Here is a 20,366-nt window from a genome sequence, read left to right on the forward strand (position 1 = left end):
ACCCCAACTCTCTCAGCCTGTCCTCATAAGAGAGCTGTTCCAGCCTTCTGATCATCTTGTTGGCCTCCTCTGGACCCCCTCCAACAGGTCCATGTCTTTCCTGTACTGAGTGAGGGCTCCAGAGCTGGATGCAGCACTGCAGGTGGGGTCTCATCAGCATGGAGCAGAGGGACAATTGCAGTGCTAGTTGTTAGTGTCACTGCAGAAACTCAGATATTTGGAGGAGATCATGTTCAATGCACTGTCAGCTTGCAGCACAAGGGAACTGGAGGACCAGGGTACACCTAACCTAATGGTAGGCTGAGTTTTTTTGTTTGTTTTTTAGGTGCTGGTATTCGATTTTGGCAGTGAAGTATATGTTTGGCATGGAAAGGAAGTTACTTTAGCACAAAGAAAAGTGGCATTCCAGCTGGCAAAGCACTTGTGGAATGGCACCTTTGACTACTCCAATTGTGACATAAATCCTCTGGACCCAGGGGAATGCAATCCTCTCATACCCAGGTATCAAAACTTGAGTTTAGTCTCATTGCAGAAACTTAGGGTTTTTGCCCTTACTCAATTTAATATGTTTGATTTTATTTTTGTTCCCTCTACAGAAAAGGACAAGGACGTCCAGACTGGGCTGTATTTGGCAGACTCACAGAACATAACGAGACCATACTGTTCAAAGAAAAATTTCTTGATTGGACAGAGCTGAAGAAACTCGAGAAAAGTTCTAGTGAATCCCTTCACCAGAAGGTGCATATAATAAGCATGCTAGGTATTTCAAACTAGATGACCTAGTTGGGTTGGAAGCCAGGGAAGCTTGCTCTAAAGGATCCAGAGCACTTTATTTTGTGGGCTTTGACCTGGGCGTCAGAACACCACCGTAGGTCAGCCTATGGTCAGTCAGCCCACAGAGCTGCTTTATATTAGTGCCAGGCAGCTCAATGAACACTGCCAAGGTGGCTCTGACAAGGCATTAAATGTTGACGAGATATTAAAGTCCTGAAATATGCAGGAATCAAACTGTTTGACTGGAACTGTGGGATAAGAAGAAAAAAAACTATGCTGAAAGAAACCTCTTCTCTGTTTTTTGACAGGAAGATTCCAGATCTGACTCTAAACCATATGATGTCATGCTAATGGTAGCTGTGCCCCAAACGACTGTAGGCACAGTCTTAGATGGAATGAATATTGGCCGGGGCTACGGACTTGTAGAAGGAGAAGATGGGAGGCAGTTTGAAATTATCACTGCGTCTGTGGATGTCTGGCACATCCTGGAATTCGATTATAGCAGACTGCCGAAGCAAAGCATAGGGCAGTTCCATGAGGGAGACACATATGTGGTGAAGTGGAAGTACATGGTGAGCACTACAGGTTAGTGAGCAATTCCATTTCATCCTGCTGAAATATGGAGCCCAAAAAGGGCTGCTGTTAGTGGTGAGATACAGACCTAGACTTCCTTGCATGTGAAACTGTTATAAGGGTTAGAAATGCTAATTTAGCCTTCCTAGGCCACTAAGAAGCAGAGCTTATTATTTTATTTTGTTTAAAGCATTAAAAAAGCTGTAGTTATTTTTAATACATCAAATGTAATACTGTCCATCTCTGCTTTTACCCAACAGCCGTGTTGTACGTGTTCACAGGACAGCTCATTATTGTGCCCACAGCTTAACACCAAAATAACTAGTCAGCTGGACTAATTGCAGTGGTCTGAATGTCTTGCAAGAGAGGTAGGCTTAGCAACGAGGAAAGCCTTTGCTGAGTAATGGAGAGCAGTAACAATGACAGGAAAAGCCCTTGCCAGCTCAATGCCCATGCTGTCCTTTTTGGTCTTTCTGGAAACCCTCTGCTATGGGTTTCAGTCTCAAGTGGAAAATTTTAGCAGTGCTCTGGCAAAGAGCCTGAGAGCGGCAGGTAAATGCTGAGAACTGGTCAGCGTATGATCATTGGAACTCTCCCTTCTGGCACTAAATTAAGAATAGTTGGCTTTTGTGGTATGTAACATAGAAATAGTCTAAAAAAGATTGTTCCAAATAGGAAAATATTCAAACTGGTTGAAAACAATATAACAGCTATGCAGCTTCAGGCTTTTAGCCAAAAAATGTAGGTAGGTCTTATTCAGGATTGTTGAGTTCAGATACTGGAAAATCCAAGAAAAATACAAAAGCTTGTAAGTCTTGGGAGAAGTGGGTGATGCTAATACTGAACTGTAAACAGGCTCCTAATCCAAATGGATGAAACTCTATTCCATCCTTCCAAAACAGAATAAATTTTTATGTAGGAGGCAGTACTTTTATGGGCTGAATGCACAGATAAGGGTGGAAACCGTAATTTTTAAAAGTGACTAGTGGTTTGAGTATTCTCAGATTGAAAGAAACAGGATGTTTTCTCCTAAGTACTTCAGCTGGATGCTGCTCAGCACTGCTGATAGCAAGGCAGAAATTTTAATGGGTTTTTTTGAGAGTCTGGTTTAAAGTTCTTGGTTGTGTTTTTTTTTTTAAATCTTTGATTTAATCATATCTGTTTATCCAGTATTCACTGGAAAGAAGAAAATATTCCATAACTGGTGGTATTGTTGAACTTCTCTTGCTGTAAACATGATTTGCTTATCATAACAACTAAATACCAGCCCTTTAAATATATATATATATATATATATATTTGCTGCTAAGTCACTTAGCACAGACCAACATAAAATACTGAGTTAATTTTTAAAACTAAGTAGAAAAACCCCACATAATCCTAACTTTTTTTATAATTGCAAAATATTGCTTTGGCATAGTTTTCCTTTCGTATATCACTTTACCAAGAAAGATTTTTCTTTTATGCCTGTAGCTTTCTCAGCTGTTGCTGTTTCCAGTATCCCTCAGCAGCCAGCTACGCTCCTGCTGCCAAAGAACAGTGTGTAATGTGGAAAATGGGCCGTAATGCACTCGTCTGGTAACATGACTGGACGTACCATTTCACATGCAGATTGGCTCAAGTGATGTCAGTTATTGTTCTCCAGATAGTACCAATTCTTCCTACACCTCTTTCTCTGGCCAGCACAGGCATCTGTGGGCTTACATCCACCTGATGAGACAACGCCAACTTTGCATGGGGACGTACTGGCTTGGAGACCTAATGTTCCTCCAATTGGACATTTTATCTTTCCTGTTCTGGACAGGATAGTGCTGAGCTGGCAGATAAGATTAAACCATGTGCTGTTTAAACCTATAGCCAGAGTACTTTCTTCAGCATGTGCTTTTTGTTTTGCAGTTGGAAGCAGGCAAAAAGGAGAGCAACAAGTAAGGGCTGTTGGAAAAGAGAAATGTGTGTATTTCTTTTGGCAAGGAAGGCACTCCACAGTGAGTGAGAAAGGGACATCAGCACTGATGACAGTGGAACTTGATGAAGAGAGAGGAGCACAGGTGAGCTTCCTGCAGACCTGGGTGGCAGACCTGCTAAGACTTGCATGCCCAAGTAGCCACTAATGGTAAATGCAGATTATGGTTTTTTGCCTCTTCTCTATAGAGCTGTTCTTGCCAGTACAAATGTCCAGACCTTAAAATTACTTTTGGCTTTATTTCAACTTCTAGAGACACATAAGCCCCTTTATAGGTTGTCATTCTCAAATCCTACTTCTAAAGATGGTATTTTTGAGGATATCTGAATGAGAATGTCTCCTCTCCCTGCAGGAATAGGTAAAGCACAGTTAAATTAGTGCCTTCACTTCAAGTACACGTTCAGATAACAGGACTGTCTTCATAGTGCTGAGAACAGGAGAAGCACCTTCTGCCAGGCCAAGGCATGAAAATACATTTGAAATTTTCAGTTTGTGTAGTCTGTAATTACATATTAGATTGCCTTGTTTTGCAGAGATTCTAGCACAGATTCAGCTAGTCTGAGGCTCAAACAGAGGAGAGGCTAGCTTGCTTAGTCTTTAGATAGAGTTGGGGTTTTCTTGATTGTTACCATCATATAAGATGGGAAGTTTAAAGTTAGTTTCTGTACCTTGATAATGCTGTAATTAGTTTTTTAACAGGAGCATAAACATGACCAGTAAGACAGGAATTTACAAAGGGGAGATACGTAAATAAGCTTGATCCAGAGTATGGGATGTTGTGCAACATAGCTGAGTTAGCAGTTGGCTGTATCAGTTCCGTAATCAAAATGTAGCATTTAATGAACAAAGAAACATGCATGTTGTTATGTAAACCACTTTTACAACAGATTTTGAACCTACTTCAGTTCCTAATTTTTATCCATAATAGTTTCAAAGAACATCAGGCAAGATGGCCCAGTCCTGTAAAGGATTTGAATAATGGTTAGTGTAAACTAATTGAAATTCAAGTTTATATGGTATTCCATATCCTCTGAAACTCTTCGTTGTTGGATTCCAGTTAGAGGTTTCTTTTTATATCCAGGTCACATATGAAACCCATTGCATGCTGATATATGTAGTAATTTAAACAATAGTCAGCAGTTGTAAAGTAGAAGGAAAGCCATCTTCGTGGGTGGCTGTAGCTATATAATTTTTAATAATCCGTAGAGACTAGTTTTCCTGAGTCTGTATACTTGCTTCATTTTTTCATTGAAGAGTGTTGCTTTCAATTTCCAGGTCCAAGTGCTTCAAGGGAAAGAACCACCATGCTTCCTGCAGTGCTTCCAAGGAGGGATGATTGTGCATGCTGGAAGAAGGGAAGAGGAAGAAGAAAATGCACAAAGTAAATTACTGTTAGTTAAGAGCTTCTACCCCAAAATCCTTTTTACGTGTTGTGAAGGGCTTTGAATTTAGTCTCAACTACCATACTCTGTAGAAAAGGGAAATGAATGCCATGAAACCCATGAGACAGCTTTGCAATGCTTTGTTTCAAGGTAGTTTGTTTCTTCTTTGTGCATAGCACCGTAGAGCAAGCTAACTTTATTGTATTGATACGTATATTAATCGTTCTTGTTTTTTAATTAAGCAATATGCCCATTTAGTTTAAAATATGTTATTTTCTATATAGTCTGGGCGAAAGAATATTTTTATGAGCAGTCCTCTTGCTCCAAGGAGAGCTCTAAGTTTTTGTTACCCATTCATTATTTTTTGCAACATATTCCTTGATTGCTGCAGTTGAGGTAGGAGAATTTCAATGCAAGTGTAGTTTGGACATTTTACAGTTTGCATCTGAATGTGACCTCCAGTGCCTAAGGTGCACAGGGGAAGAGGAGCTGAATAGATGGACTGCTGTATTTGTTTTCCTTTTTTCCCTGTATGAAACAGAGCAGAAACTTGACTCTTCTGCTCTAAGCTCTCCAACGCTTAATACTTGTACCCTCATAGCAAGGTTTCAGAAAGCATCTTTTCTGCAAGAGCATTTCTCGAGTAGTCCTAGCCAAACCTGATGCTTAGCCAGTTTATTCTGTGTCAGTATAGGTATGAAATGTGTGAAATTCATCCAGTATGAAAACAGCTGTTCCAGAGCAGAGGTCTTGAATTTTCAGTCCCATGTAACTGTGTAATACTGCTGCACTGTTCCTGTCTGCTCCAGGTGACTGGAGGCTATATTGCGTGCGAGGAGAAGTTCCCAATGAAGGAAATTTACTTGAAGTAGCATGTCACTGCAGCAGCCTGCGTTCCCGGACATCCATGATTGTCCTCAATATAAATAAAGCTCTTATCTACCTGTGGCATGGCTGCAAAGCACAATCTCACACCAAGGATGTAGGAAGAACAGCAGCCAATAAAATAAAAGAACAGTGAGTGTCTGACTTATGTTTTGGAGATGTTTATACAGGCTACCAATTTACTTGAAATAGTCTGCCTCAAAGAAAAGTTGAAATAAATAAAGCTGTCCTCTGAGTACAACTGCAGCATGTGCATGCTTAGTAAGAAGTAGGAATGACAGGTAGTTGATTCAGTGGAGTGGGACACATGTTCTTTAATCACTGAATGTCAAATGCACTTGTTCTTCATACTGTAGTAATTAAGGTTGCAAAAAGATAGTCTTTTTGCATTTGGAGGGAGATGCTCAATATCAGAATAGTAAACTAACCCCAAGTTGATAGGAAAATTAGAGTCAAGTCTTGTGAATAAGGAAATTAATTTGGGAAAGCATGCGAGGAGGACAGCAGTAGTTACAAAAACAAGCAGTGAGAATCCCTACTGAGACCTCATGTGAGCATCTCCTCCACCTGGGAATGTGATCAGAAATGGTATGAGAATGGTTGCTGGCATTCCATGTCTTGTTTATTGATAATTTTTGTCATCATTTTCAAAAAGCTAATGTTGATATGAAGTGTGCAACAAGCCTGCAGGGTGCCTTTGGGTTCTAATAGTGCAGGTGGCCAGCAGGTTTGTGTTAGTTGTGTTTGGGGCAGGAAAGCTGGGTTCAGTCTCTTTCTTTGTGTTTTGTAGATGTCCGCTGGAAGCAGGGCTGCACAGCAGCAGCAAGGTGACAATTCATGAATGTGATGAAGGATCAGAGCCCTTGGGATTCTGGGATGCACTAGGAAGGAGAGATCGAAAGGCCTATGATTGCATGCTGCAAGGTAGACCTGCATTCCTGTATTTGGCACTTGCATTTTACTTTATTGGTCTGTGGCACTGTGAGATTTAATGTAAAGCTTTTGAAGAACTTCTTGGTAGTTGAGATGATCCCTTCAGGTGCTTCCAAAAATCCCACTGAGTTAAGTAATACTGTTCTAGAAGGAAAGTGCTGGAAAACCACGTGTTTCATTTTGTTCTCTCCCCCTTCTGCAGGCCCTCTGTATTCATGCAGCACAGAGCAACAATTAATGCTGTTACCAACACATTTTGCTTTTCTTCTGAAGGGACTTAAGAGGCAGTTCTGCACACATTCTTGTCCAGTCTTTGCTTTGAAACTGCCAACAAAGGTAGCAGGGGAATTAATTTACCAAGTGGAAATTTTGTCAGTTAAAAAGTGAAGTCTGGGATGAGCTTGCCTCACATAAGCTGCAAAACAGCCAGTTATGAAATGTCTGATAGTAACTCGCGAGGATCAGATTCAAGCTGATGGCAGCCAGCCTTTTCGATGAAGTTCTTCACAGCTGTTGCTAGTCCCCGAAGACTTTTGGTCATTTTTCTTGATTTTTCAAAAAACAGAGAATTTGCAGTCACCCTAAAAGTCAATTTTTTGTTGTTGTTATTTTTACATTAATCTCTGGCATTTTCTGTTGGAAATCTTCTTGATTTTTGTTCTTTAAAGATCCTGGAAAGTTTAATTTCACCCCCCGCCTGTTCAGCCTCAGTAGTTCATCAGGAGAGTTCTCAGCCACTGAGTACGTTTACCCTTCAAGAGACCCTGCTGTCGTCAATTCCATGCCATTCTTGCAAGAGGATCTTTACACTGCCCCACAGCCAGGTATATGCTTTACAATAATTAAGTAACAAGAAAACAGATAATTATATCCTGTCTTGGGCAGTGATTCAGGAAGTAATCAGTTTTATCTTCATTTATCACTGAAAAATGTGTGCATGCGATGCTTATACATCATTTAGCAATATCGCTAGTTTTTCCATGATAAAGATGCTGAGAACTAATCAAACATACATGTATCCCAAAAGCTTGCTATAAAAATACATTGTTTATATTGGAGAATCTGAGTTCAGCTGGCTGAATAACCAAAGGGATTGGTAAGCTTCAAAATGGTCCTGTTGTGATGCTGACAAGCATATAAGGTGGGTTGTTCAGGGGATTCTGAGAACTAGTAAGTGGCTGGTGATGGATTTGTTGTTTTTTTTGGCTGCGTAGCACTGTTCCTTGTTGACAATCACCATGAAGTGTACCTGTGGCAAGGCTGGTGGCCTGTGGAAAACAAAATAGCCGGATCAGCTCGAATCAGGTGGGCCACAGACAGGAAATGCGCCATGGAGACAGTGCTCCGGTACTGCAAAGGTAACAGATTGCTGTTCTGAGTGTGTCACACCTTCCCATGCCCTGCTGTCCCGAGTTGAGAGGTACTCAGGTGCTCCCCAAACATTATTGATAAGCATCAGTGTATTTGAAGATTCATTCACTACTCTTTCTTAGCAACTTGTTTCTCTAGTAATGGCATTGTTCCCAAATTGACAAGGTGCTCTGCTGACTCAGTTCTCAGAGTAAAGGCTTTATTTCTCTTTTGTGCCCCCATTGTGGGAGAGCAATTCAGACATCAGATCCCTAAAATTCTGAGAACACAGCCTTTTAAACCTGAATGATTTCTGTCTTAGCTCCACTTAGATTTCATAAGCTTCTGTGTATCTAAAGACTGAATGAAGATACTGTTTGATGATGTAACTGGGTTTTGATTTAGTGGGGGATTTGGAAAGACTTTGAAGATCAAGAACAAGTCTCACACGGAAACAGGTGGCCACTGGAAAGGCTGGAGCACAGAGCTGAGGCTCGTGCTCATTTCTACCAGACAATTATTGTCACTCAGATGCCGTGATTCAGGCTGCAATTGATGGTCATGTAAGAGTACACGGACTAGATTATTTTCTGCACTAGTAGAGTCTCCTTGAGATACCATAATGCTTTCCTCTCACTTCATCTAAGGCTGTGTGAGGCTGGGAACAGACCTTGCCTCTTCTGATGGAGGATGAATAGAAAAAGGTGTGGCATTGCCATCCAGGAGAGGGCATAAGTAACAACCATGTTCTGTTAATTCAGAGCAATTTCTTACTGTGAATAAGTCACTAGGGCTTAATTGGTGTGAACTATGTCCTCTTGCAAGGAAAGCCTGCTCACTTATAGTCTTTGAGACCTCATGGTGCCACTGATTTCTTCTGTAGCAAATAAACTTTAGAACTTGCGACACAGCTGGTGGTAACTGTCATCTTCTCCCATAGACATTTGCATATTTGAAGAGGGAAAGTGATACCCTTGTTGGATTCCACCCTTAAGAACATAAGCCAGTCTCTCCTTCCCCACCTGCAAGTCAATTAGGAGTAGGAGCACGTGTTGTGTTTCTACTCAGTTGTCTCATGTCACTGAGGGGAGGTGGTAACACCTGGCAGGAGACAGCTGAAAACCAGTACTGGAGACACTGAAATGTGACCTTTATTGGACTGCAGTATTGCTCTGCATGGTTCAACCTCTGGTGTCCCTGGCACTGCCCTGCCAAACAGCAGCATTTGTTTAGGAACGGGGTGCTAAAAACAGGGCAGTAATTGGAGGAGTCTTTGGCAGTGACTGCTGAATTTCTAAAGAAGGGGCCAGTTACTTGTCCTTCACTATCCTCACCCCCAGTTTTTGCAAGTCAGGAGTGATAAGATGCATTTCTTTGAAATGACCACATAAATGTGCTTCACAGCAGAACTGAATGTCAGCACAGAGGAAAGTGCAAAGAAGTGCCCAGAGTTGCTCAGCAGGCTAGCAAGAGAGACGGAAGTAAGATCCCCATCTTAGTGTTCCTGATGCTATCCTGTGTAATCTTCTGGTAATGAAAATCATGTTTTCTGGCCCCAGCAGAGATGGAATCAGATACACATGCTGAGGTTTGGATGCTCTTCCAGATTTCTTGAACTTCATCGAGTCTGGTGATGGGAAAAGAGATTAATACCTTCTGCATTGGATTGAATTTGCGACATCCAAGTTTGATACGCAGTAGAAAGCTCTTTAGTGAATCCTCAGTGGTCTGAAGTTTAGCATATGTATCACAGGACAAGGGTTTTTGCTGAGCGCTCGCTTCATTACCTCTGGCTGTGACTTTACGGCAGTTGTGGCTTTATCCTCTTTGCCATGGGATAGTTCTCAACAGCTTTGGGCTGTGTGGTTGGATAGGTACAGAACACATTTGTTACTGTTAAAGACCAATTCTGCTTGTACTATTTCATTACTAAAGCTGACATGAACTTGCTTAGTAGATTTTACTGTTTAAACTGTGCTGTTCTGGTGGTCTGTCACTTTCACAATCGAGGATTCTGTCAACCACCTCAAAATTTCATTGCATCAAGCTATCAGGGCTGACTAGCTCTTATGCATTGTTACTTATCAGGGTGGAGAAATTGAATTTCAGGAGAAGCCAATGCTGCTGCAATTATTTTGACTATCAGAATATAGCTGAGTGATCAGAAGCATTCAAATGCTTTTCTCTTCTTTTTCTCTCTCAATTTCTTTCCTCATCTATATCCCTTACCCCGCTCTTTCCCTCCCCACTTCCTTTTTTTCCTGGCTTGCAGTGTTTAGCTACATGATCATATGAAAAAGATTGATTATCAGCTTTGGATATGCCTTTAATATACCTAGGAGTTCTTCCTTTGCATAAATCTTCTTTATCTTGTCAAAATGTCTTTAAGGTTTTTCTGTGGTTTTATCTGCTAAATCAGCAGTCTGGAGAGCTGAGCTGCAGCCCACTAGGAGAGAGAAGAGTCTGGTTTGCCCTTCAGTGATTCTTGTGAGATCAGCTTATGCCAAGGCCAGAGTTCATGCAAGGAAAATGCTTCACCTCTCACATACATTTTCATCTTACCTATACTGGAACATTAGCAAACGTCACTCTCCTTTTATTTCTTGGCTGAATTAGTGAGAGTGGAGCAGTGCAACTGAAGCAAGTTTACACATTTTTTTTCAATGCAAAGTTTTTAAGCACTTGTTGTATTGTTCATGATAGACTGAGCAATTAAACCACAGTGAAAACATGTGGAAAAGAAGGCTTAAAATCAAGTATTCAAATCATAGATCTCCTGTCTAAATTGTATAGTTAAAACACTCACGTTTTAATACATTTGGTAGACTACTTCACAGAGCTTTTATCTCCAGTATTCACTTTCATGTCAACATACTCTCTCAAATCAGTTTGCTCCTGACACCTCATGGAAAGCCAAACCTGTAATGTGCAGGTTTGCAAACCTAGTGGAACAAGGACGTCCCGCCAGGCTCTCCCTTCGCGTTGAGCACAGGGCTTGCACCGGCTCCCTGGGTGCTCCTCATCTGTGGGCAGGAGGGGGCTGAGTTCTTTTCGACCCTTCTGCCTGACAGCCCACATGCATCAAGTGCAGGTGGGGACTACAGTAAAAGACAGGATCATCTGTAATGGATTTATATGTTCTGGAGGAAATCTTAGTGCACTAAAGTTGCTCTGAGATTGAATGTAGGGAAGTACAGAATTTTGCAATACATAGTTTTTAGGGAAGCCACAGCCCTAAGAAGCGAGGTGCTGTCATGTTGCTCTCTTAGTTTCACCTGATTCTGAACTCTGCAACATCTTCAGCTTTTCTGTTGCCTATCTGGAAGAAAGATTTTATTAGACTGAGTTATTTGAATCCAAGTAAGACGCAGGTACAATATTTTTTTGAAAGATAGCTCTTCCCACTCCCTGACTGCTTGTCTACCTCTTTCCAGTAATATCTTTTGAATCTTTGGAGAATTAAATCATTCAACCACCAGGGCCTTTTTTCACCAGTCCTTGGCATAATGACTTTAACCACTTAATCTGACACAGCATGACTCCTGGGCAGGGTTATGTCCTATGTAGTGTGCATATGTACATGTTTTAAAGAAGCAGGACTGTCTTTGAAAATCATCACTAATTACCTTTGTTAACTTTTAGATGCTATTCCTTTGAATTTGTAATATCCAAATGATGGTGTTAGACCTCAGTATCCCAAGTTAAGAATAGTTTAAACGTTATCACTTAAGCCTCCAAGCTTAAGCTTTATTTGCTGCTGGCAGGACACTTCTACTGAGCCTACCAGAAGGTTTCATTTACCTGAATCTGGCTAATTTCAGACCATCACATTCTGTTTACCCAGATTCTAACTCGGTTTTGTAAACTAAGGAATACGTTGGGTTAGGAAGTAACTGTGGGGGATTTTCAGCATGCATGGTTTGATCTTTGTGGTCAGATACAGTAAAAGGCAGATTTAAGAACCATGAAAAGCATATTAAAAAGTGTCCTACTACATTAAAAAAATCCTGGTGACATTTATTCCTACTTCCTTAAATTACTTCAGCTTTTCAGGAAAGTATCAATTAAACATGCTTATGAGGTAGCTTTGGATCATGGGTGACATTGCAAAATATGGTACTGTTTGTAATTTCTCCTTTTTTATTATTTATTTTGACTGTTTTTAGGAAAAAATGTAAAGAAGCCCCCCAAATCTTATCTAATTCATGCTGGCCTAGAGCCTCTGACCTTCACTAACATGTTCCCAAGTTGGGAACACAGGGAAGACATCGCAGAGATCACAGAAATGGTAAATCTTTTCTTTGCAGAAACTGTTTCCGGTTGCTACTAATTGTGTTTTGTGTTGTCAGTAACATTGCTTGTTTGTGCTGTCAAGCCCCAAAATCCAGAAGATGAACTTAGAAAGTTCAGGAGTCCGCATGGGGAAAAAAATAACAACATAGCTAAATTCTGACTGGGAGTGTGGATATTGGAGGCATTCCTGGTTGTTTTTTCATTTAACTTCTCATGTTCTTTTTTTGTTAAAAACAGGAGGAGAGTGTTAGCTGAATCATCTCTTAGAAGGAGATGTGCTAGAGTTTAGCAAAACCACTGTTTCCATCAGGTGAAACAGGCAGCAACCTGCAGTTCTGGTCTGTCCTGCGGACTTGAAGTGCAGGGGAGCAAAATGCCCCGCAAAGGACCCGCTGGCCCCAGGAGCCCCAGCACGGACTTCCCCACCTGGGAAGCGAAGTCACGGCTGAATTCCATGTGGCTGCTTTAAAAGCCTTCAGCGAAGGGGCATCTCAAGGCAGATGATGTTTTCTGCTTTGTAAGTCTCCTGCAGCCATCCTTGGTGGAAGATGCTGGCTTCATGACTGAACATAGATTTGAGCCTTAAACTGAGATTCTGAGACTACAGGATATCCTGCTAAGTGCAGACCTTTTTTTAGCTGTGAAATTGTTATAGGGCAGGACTGTCCGCCTCTGTACGGACCTGGACATGTGGCTTTGTGCTCGGTGGCCCAGGGTGGATCCCATGACACCTGCAAACAGTAGGAGCAGTTGGTGGCTTCAGCATTGTGATCCTCTTCTGTTTTCCTTTTCTCCCTACAGGATGCTGATGTTTCTAATCAGATAATCCTTGTGGAGGACGTGCTCGCCAAGCTGTGTAAAACGGTGTATCCGCTCGCAGATCTCTTAGCAAGGCCTCTACCTGAGGGAGTTGATCCACTGAAGCTTGAAATTTACCTTTCAGATGAGGACTTTGAGGTAAGGAGAGAATAGGTGCACTGTTAGTCTCTGCATGTGTATCCAGTTGTGCCGCAAAGTCATTTGTCAGCTTTGCTACGTATAAGTGTTTTTACTCATGGCATATCCTCTCATTTTAAACGCAGGCTGCATTGGAGATGACAAGAGAAGAGTACAACGCGCTGCCGTCTTGGAAGCAGGTTAATCTGAAGAAGGCAAAAGGACTTTTCTAACTTGTGTTTATTGGAGTGAGCACTAAAGGGATGTCTGTTTTCACTTTCTATGCCCTTTACAAGAATTGTACCCCACATTTACAGAATAAATAGAAATAATCTGAAGTTATTAGTGACTACCTATCTGGAGGTGTGTAATATTATAAAAAGCCAAGAGAACTCTTTGGAAATGGAATTCAATTTTGACTCTTAAAGGTTATGTGTTCAAGCTCTGCTCTCCTATGCACTTAAACAGTAGTTTCTTGAGCTACTGCTGCAGGTGTCCTTTGGCTATATACAATACTTGCCATTTTTGTTTTTGAAGAAGTTCTCTTTGTAAAGTGTTATTTTGTTAGTTTGTGGATTACAAAGAATTTATATTTATATAAACACATAGAACAAGTATGTATTTAACAATGCAATATATATTCACTTTCAAGACTTTCATGTCAAAACTACAGAAAAGTAGCTGGATGGCAGTTGCTCGTACTGAACTAGCTATACCACCAATATGTATCTCCTACGCGTTCTGAAAAGTTTCTCTCTGCAATAGGTAATGAATTGTTCTCAGTGCTGCTTCAGGTGCTAAACCGAACAAAGCATTTGTATTTATAGCATGGATTTCTTGAGAAACTATGCGAATCAACCTTTATACTTTATTATCCAAAAAATGTATAGTGCCTTGTTTTTTGTGTACAGTTTATATACAAAAAAAATAAGATTGGTCTGCTTTTTGAAGATGGCTTAGAATGGTCTCCTATGTTACTTTTATAATAGTAGAAATAAAAACATCTCAGTTTCTAATACTTGTTGTAAACATTAAACGTCTTTTGTGATATAAGAACCAAAAGTAAAAGCTTCTGAATAAACTCGTAGCAACGCTCTGACTTGTCATTATTTTGTACCGTAATCTATGCCAAGTCATTGGAACCTTCCATAATGTGGTATTTTATCAAGATATTTTAACCTTAGAGATCTGCAGGTGTTGTACAGAGTTATCATTTGAGAAGCAGATATGTAGAAAAAAAATCAATGTATGAAATAAAAGGTTGTGCAACACTTTATTGCTGAACATTGGAACAGTCACACAACTCCTGTATCCTTCAGGCTGCCCTGTTTTATACATGAAACCAAAATTATTATGCCGGTTTTCAAACTTTGAAAAAGTCTTTTCAACCATTGTGCAACTGAGAGTAAAACTTGAACTGAAAACAAGTATGGCATCGTGTCCATTCTTTGAATATACACCAGAGTCAAAATTGTTTTCGTCCAGCTAATTAGCACATTGAATAGAGTACTCAAGTAAAAATTTGCTATTGTTTGAAATGTTTTTCTGGCATCTCTGTAACCACTTGTGTGGTTCCCCTCTGGTAGCTTTAGTGGACGTCACATTTTCATTCCTGCTGGTGTGAGTTGCCTTCTGCCCTGCAGCCCTTCAGAGCTGCTCCTGCCTTGCTGGAAAGGGATCACCCGCAGGGGTGCCCGTTGCCATTCTCCAAGGCCCAGGGAAATTAAGGAGGATCTTTGAACATGTGAGGTGTAGATTTCACCAAGATCTGCACTGAGTATTGCCCCACAGTTAATATTAGTCCTGTTTTGACAGATCAGGTAGTAAGTTGTAAGGTGCCTTTAACTAAATAAACCAAAAGTCTAGAAATAGACAAGTACTCTTCACCTGACTTGAGATATTACCGGTGGATTTTCAGCACCGGTGTTATTTCCGTTCATTACTGGTTTCTGTCAATAACTGAAAATAAAGAACCCAAGAAAAGGGTGGCAACAGTATTCAGAGTCAGGATGTTTCTTCTATAGCCTCCAGCAAAATGCAAGGTGTTTAGATGTCTGACGGTTCCTCAGAGGTTCTCAGCTGTGTCTTCTGCAAGGGGGTGCTCTTGGTTTGAAAAGGCACGGCTTTATAGGGACACATTTCTTTTTTAAGCACTGAGAGGTTTCCAAAGTCACTGCTGTATTCATCTAAGTATTTTTGCACCCGTATATTTTCCTCTTTCACCCTCTCTAGTGATAAAATCAAGCAGGAATGAAGATTTGTTTATTCATGTTCAATCTGTACTGTGGGGGTGCGGGTTCCTCTGTTTTGATTTTTCTCTCCAACAGAGAGCTGATTTGCATAGCATGATTGACCTTGTTTTTCCCTCTGCCAGGGTGGTATCATTTGCTTTTGTTTTTTTGAAAACACTGTCAGTCCTCTAAGTGCTGCTGAAGGGCAACATCCACCCACCCTTAAAGCCTTTAGAATCTCAGCTAGAAGACAAGACAAGCCGGCCTGGGGACCTGCAAGCAGTGGAACATAATCCACTGTTGTCAGCTTTCAGAGTTACTGTCATTTATATACAATTTGATATCTCGTGTCTCAGTTCCAGGAACCGGGACACAGAACCCAGCTTCCTATTTAAGTGTTTTGCTCCTAACATTGTGTAAGAAATCTTCAAGGTTTTGCAGAAAATAAAGTATTTTTATTGTCCTTAATATACTTGCAACTTATCAAAATGCTATCCTGAAATGTGAAGCTGACAACAGAAAGCAAGTCATTGTAAGGCCTCAGACACAACTGTGGGTAATGTTTTAATTTGCTGCATGTCTCCGCTGTGGCGATGCCATTTATGGTCAGAAATGGGAAAGGGCCATTAAAATCATCTTGAACTGTTTTTATAGCCCTGCTTGGGGAATACAGCTCAAACGGGACCAGTCTGGGTAACGGGGAGAGGGGTTGTTTGCTTGCATAAAAGAAACCCCCAAGAACACACTTGGTATCTTGGGGGAATTCAAAGTGTCTCTGGTACAGGGACCCAAGAACCTCGAACACAGCATTCTGCGTTTTCTGCCAGCCTCGCGGTTTCCAGGCTTTGAGCTGTGATTCTTATCTCCTATGGTTTTGAACTGCTCAGTCCTGACTCTTAAAAATATTGCTCTTTGATTACACAAACATTCCTGCACACGTAAGGATTTGTTAGCAGTGAAATGGGCTGGAAACATGGATAAATTTGTATGCCAAACCAGCAAATCAAACATGATGTCTGAAAAATCTGCAACCCATATGCTTCAGCCAGAAGAGGAGGGAAAACGGAAGGTGGGTTGGGTAAGAAAAAATTAATCATTAACAGTTTGGGGGAGCTTGTTTCAGTCCACTGGCATCCCATCAGTCTCCCAAACGGGTGTTTAGCTGAGCAGGAGCTGTTGGACCCACATGCACAACTGGTGGAAGCTGATTCTGAGCTTGTCTGAAAGCCCGGGGTGCATTCATGGGAGAGGGCGGGGGGGTGCAGAGTGACCCCCTGGAGCCGCCGGGGCAGAGGCTTTGGCTGGCCAAGACCGTTCCTGGGAGCTGCTCCCCATGGGGCAGCATTAAACCTGCTTGGCTGGAGCGGCAGAAGGAGCAATGTGACCAATTCCTGCTGCTAACCCTCGGAGGGAATTTCCCTTTTGGATCAAGTAGCAGATGAGAAATAATAATATTCTCCAAAGTGCCCACTTTCCACATCGCCTTGGGTTGAAACTAAAGGCTTGCAATAATAGGTCATTGCTGCCTAGAAGTAGGAGAAAGCAGCTTGTACACCCAAATCACGGCTCAAATCTATGAGCCCCTGTTCAGCTGATGCACTCTCCCAGTGTGACGCTGGGAGCCGACAGCTGATGCTGTGGGGAAATAAATCCCTTCTGGGCGCAGGGCGAGGATCATGCTCAGCCAGTCAGTGCTGCCTCTGGGACGCGTGGTCCCCTTTGCTTCTCATTGGACAACAGCATGGGGTTGATCACACAAACCTGAGATGCTGCCATAATTAGAAGAGCACTTTTAACCTTCTTCCTGAGATAGAGTGTATGACTTGGTCTTTGATGGGGATGAAGGAGGTTGGGGTGCAGTGCTTGACACACCAGGTTGGTTCTCCCTCCTCTGGTCTCATGTGAGATCAGTGCTGATTCTGTGGTGTTTTCCTGTGATTTGATCAGTGAAATAAGACAAGAACCTGGAAGAACAGCTAATTCTGAGTAACTCCTCTTTCTGCTGCTTTCCTGGGGAAATAGTAGCTAAAGCTGCCTGGAGAACAGTCTGGAGAGCCAGCACAGTTTCTTCATTCATGCTGGCTCTGTGGCTAAGTTTTGTTAAACCTTGTGACTGTGGGGTAGTGTTGTCAGTGTTAGTTTTTCTCTATCAAATCCAACTATTCTGCACCTATAATAATAATAATAATACAAAAAAAAAAAGAGCTAAAATATTTTGCTAATATTTTCCCTTCATATGAAGCCTTAGCATGTGAGCTGGACTGGCTTCTTGCTAGCAGTGTTCTTCTGGGCGCCGACTTCTAAACTTGGAGGTGAACAAGTGCAAAAGCTCCTCAGACAGAGGCATGGCCCAAATACACAAGCAGTAAAAAGGTGCAAGGCTAGAATGAAGAGCATGAAGCAGCAGCTTTTCCCGACCTTGGGCAGGAGGGCAATCCCAGGGACCGTGCTGCTCAGCTGCTGCCCTTCCCGTGAGGGAATCTGCTGCTGGCACACTGGTACCTGTCTGTGGGGTGGTCCCTCTCCCCTTCATATTAAGCACTCCTCAGTTTAGCAGAAGTGCTGGCTGCGAGGCATCCCACTTGCTCTGTAACTCGCAGGTAGTCTTAAACTCCCTTTTGACAGCCCCAGGACCTGCTCTGTATGAGGAACATTTTGCACAGGATTTTCCAGTTTGGTTTTGTGACACTTCGGGGTAGATGGGAGGAGCATGCAGCCAAGTGGCAGTATTTCACCAGCCACGCTGCACCGTGCAGGGAGGACAGCCCTGCTCCGGGTTCCTCTGCGCTTTAGGGGTCAGCATGGACGGGGCGAGAGTCATGCAGGGCCGACTCCTGGCGCTGGAGAGATGCTGAAGCAGCAGTGCCCGTCATCACATGAGGCTGCATGCTCTGGAGCCGAAGCAAAGTAAATCTTTACATCTGACTTGTGCTTCTCCTGAAGTTCAGCATATTTCAGAGCAATGGTGAAAAAGCGGGAGCGCCTCATGCTGTGTGCACACCATCATCTTTCTTGAAGCTGAGCTGCTTTGCCTTCAGGTGCTCCCTGCCCTTTATTCCTTAGAGAATCAGCACAATGTGCCCTACTGGCGAGGCAGCAGGTACATGAGATCAGCAGCAGGGACTGCATCTTCACACTCTTCAAGCCAAATCTTGTGCTCTCCATAAGGATGTGCAGCCCAAGGGGCAAAGATGGCCCCGTCCTGTTTCTACAGTCACAGCCATACAGTAAGGGCAGCCCTGTGACTTGGTGTCCATGTGCAGTCCCGATGTGCTGACAAAGCAGAAAGCACCAGTTGCTTTTTTGGCAAGACCGTAAAGTGCCACTCACATAAAGCTTTGTAAATCATTCCTGCTCAGTGTCACCCCTTAGACTAGCACAGGGATATATTTTCACAGCAAGTACCAGACTCCGGATAAATTTCTTACACTCTGTGGCTAAAAGATCCAATATTTACACCAAAAAAAAAAAAAACCACCCAGCTTTGTTTCCTGCCCTCTAATCACAATAAACAACCGGGGCATTTGAAGAAAACTTTCCTCAAATAAAAGGTAGAGTTGGTTGTAGATTTTCATGGTAAAAGCTATTGACTCTCTATCTCAGGTCCCTGGCTCTGCTACACGTGTCTGCGTGCACACAGTCCAGCTCTGTGCTGCCAAACCCTGGCACTCTCGCATTCCTGTGCTTGTGAATCTACCAATACAACTAAGCTGGATGGGTCCTTGAAGGCTCATCTCTCATGGCTGCCTACACCATGGCTGCAAACATCACCTAAACCACCCCAAACCTCTGCTCTGTCCCCTGCAGGGACCTGTCCATGGAGCAATCCACCAGGTTACTGAACCAAAGCAAAGTCCCAGAGCACACGCACTGCTGGAAGAGCAAGGAGAGGTAGAAACAGGCAACCTCTATTGTCTCCATTTTCCATATTACTACCTGATACTGGTTCAACCTCAGTTTTACACTCCCTAAAGGGTGGTGTTTGCTCAGCCTCCCCCGCTGCAGCCTGAGGGTTCCAGGTTGTGCCAACCAGCACATTCATTTTCCAGTGGCAATTGCTGAGCCACTTGTGCTGTGATAGCAGCACTCTGATATTTAATCCCTCTAATTTTGAAATATGCTGTATAAACTGGTAACTGTTTACACGCGGGGCTATTAATTGTCTTTATGCAGCCAGTAAACATATATTAGCCTCAATACAATCTCTACTCTTGGTAATGGCAACATGCTATGAAGAAAGGCACCTGCTTCCTAGCTCCAGAAATTGGATGCTGTATATAATAATGTTGTTGAAGTGGTAACACTTTATTATGAGTGCTTCTGTTCATTCACACTATGCTTTATAAATTGCTCATGATTTATAGAAAGAAAAGTAATTGATTTAACTTGGCTTATTTATGTGGACCCAGGCAATATTTCATCATTTCACTTCTATAGCTCTTTTTGAACTTAAGTCATTTATGCAAGTAGTTTCCAAGTAAAATCTCAGCTAGCTCTAATGCTTTTTCTAGCTCTGTCTGCTACCTTCATTTCACTGAAGTCTTACAATTTAAATATGTGGTTTGGTTTGTTTTTTAAACAATTCTAACTTTTGTATTTCAGGAACACAATTGCTGGTGCTTTACTGCACAGCTGGGGGAGAGTATTTCCCCCTTTACACCCAGTTCTTTCCAAGTGGTTTATTAGTGATCTGGGAAAGATGATTCTCTGTTTCAGAAAAGATTTCCAACATTTGGCTGCAGACCAGAAGCAGAACCACGCTGCACCCTACCACTCCACACCAGTGGAAAAAACACTAAGGAACGTAGCACACCTCACAAGAGGAAAACTACCAGAAATAGTCCAAGGTTTTTACTGTATCCAGAAGTCTCTGGTTTACTTCAGTATCAAAATTCCCAACAAAACAGATCTAATTTTTGCAATGCTTTTTGATTTAGATAGAGCCATGTGTTCTGCCAACACATGACTGCTGGATGAGTGAAGAATTGCAAGACAGGCCCTGCAGAGGCAGATGCAGCACTCAAGGCTGGGGGTAACGTGAAGCAC

The 20,366-nt window shown here is 42.1% G+C and overlaps 1 protein-coding gene across 21 annotated transcripts in view; it reads left to right on the top strand.

Moving 5' to 3' along the window:
* SVIL (supervillin) overlaps window positions 1–15,788 on the top strand; it is a 143,264-nt gene extending 127,476 nt beyond the window's left edge. For 20 of the 21 annotated variants that reach the window (XM_082047033.1, XM_082047013.1, XM_082047028.1 and 17 more), the window contains 12 exons: window positions 326–501; window positions 597–738; window positions 1,083–1,359; window positions 3,244–3,395; window positions 4,586–4,691; window positions 5,502–5,709; window positions 6,368–6,501; window positions 7,179–7,334; window positions 7,725–7,868; window positions 12,027–12,148; window positions 12,955–13,110; window positions 13,236–15,788. In XM_082047033.1, coding sequence (XP_081903159.1) covers window positions 326–501; window positions 597–738; window positions 1,083–1,359; window positions 3,244–3,395; window positions 4,586–4,691; window positions 5,502–5,709; window positions 6,368–6,501; window positions 7,179–7,334; window positions 7,725–7,868; window positions 12,027–12,148; window positions 12,955–13,110; window positions 13,236–13,322 — 1,860 coding nt within the window. In that variant the 3' untranslated portion in view covers window positions 13,323–15,788. The other variant, XM_082047025.1, reaches the window with a different exon arrangement.
* The last annotated feature ends 4,578 nt before the right edge of the window (window positions 15,789–20,366 follow it).

This window comes from Streptopelia decaocto (genome assembly GCF_964273445.1).
Source record: "Streptopelia decaocto genome assembly, chromosome: 2".
Taxonomy (NCBI): Eukaryota; Metazoa; Chordata; class Aves; order Columbiformes; family Columbidae; genus Streptopelia; species Streptopelia decaocto.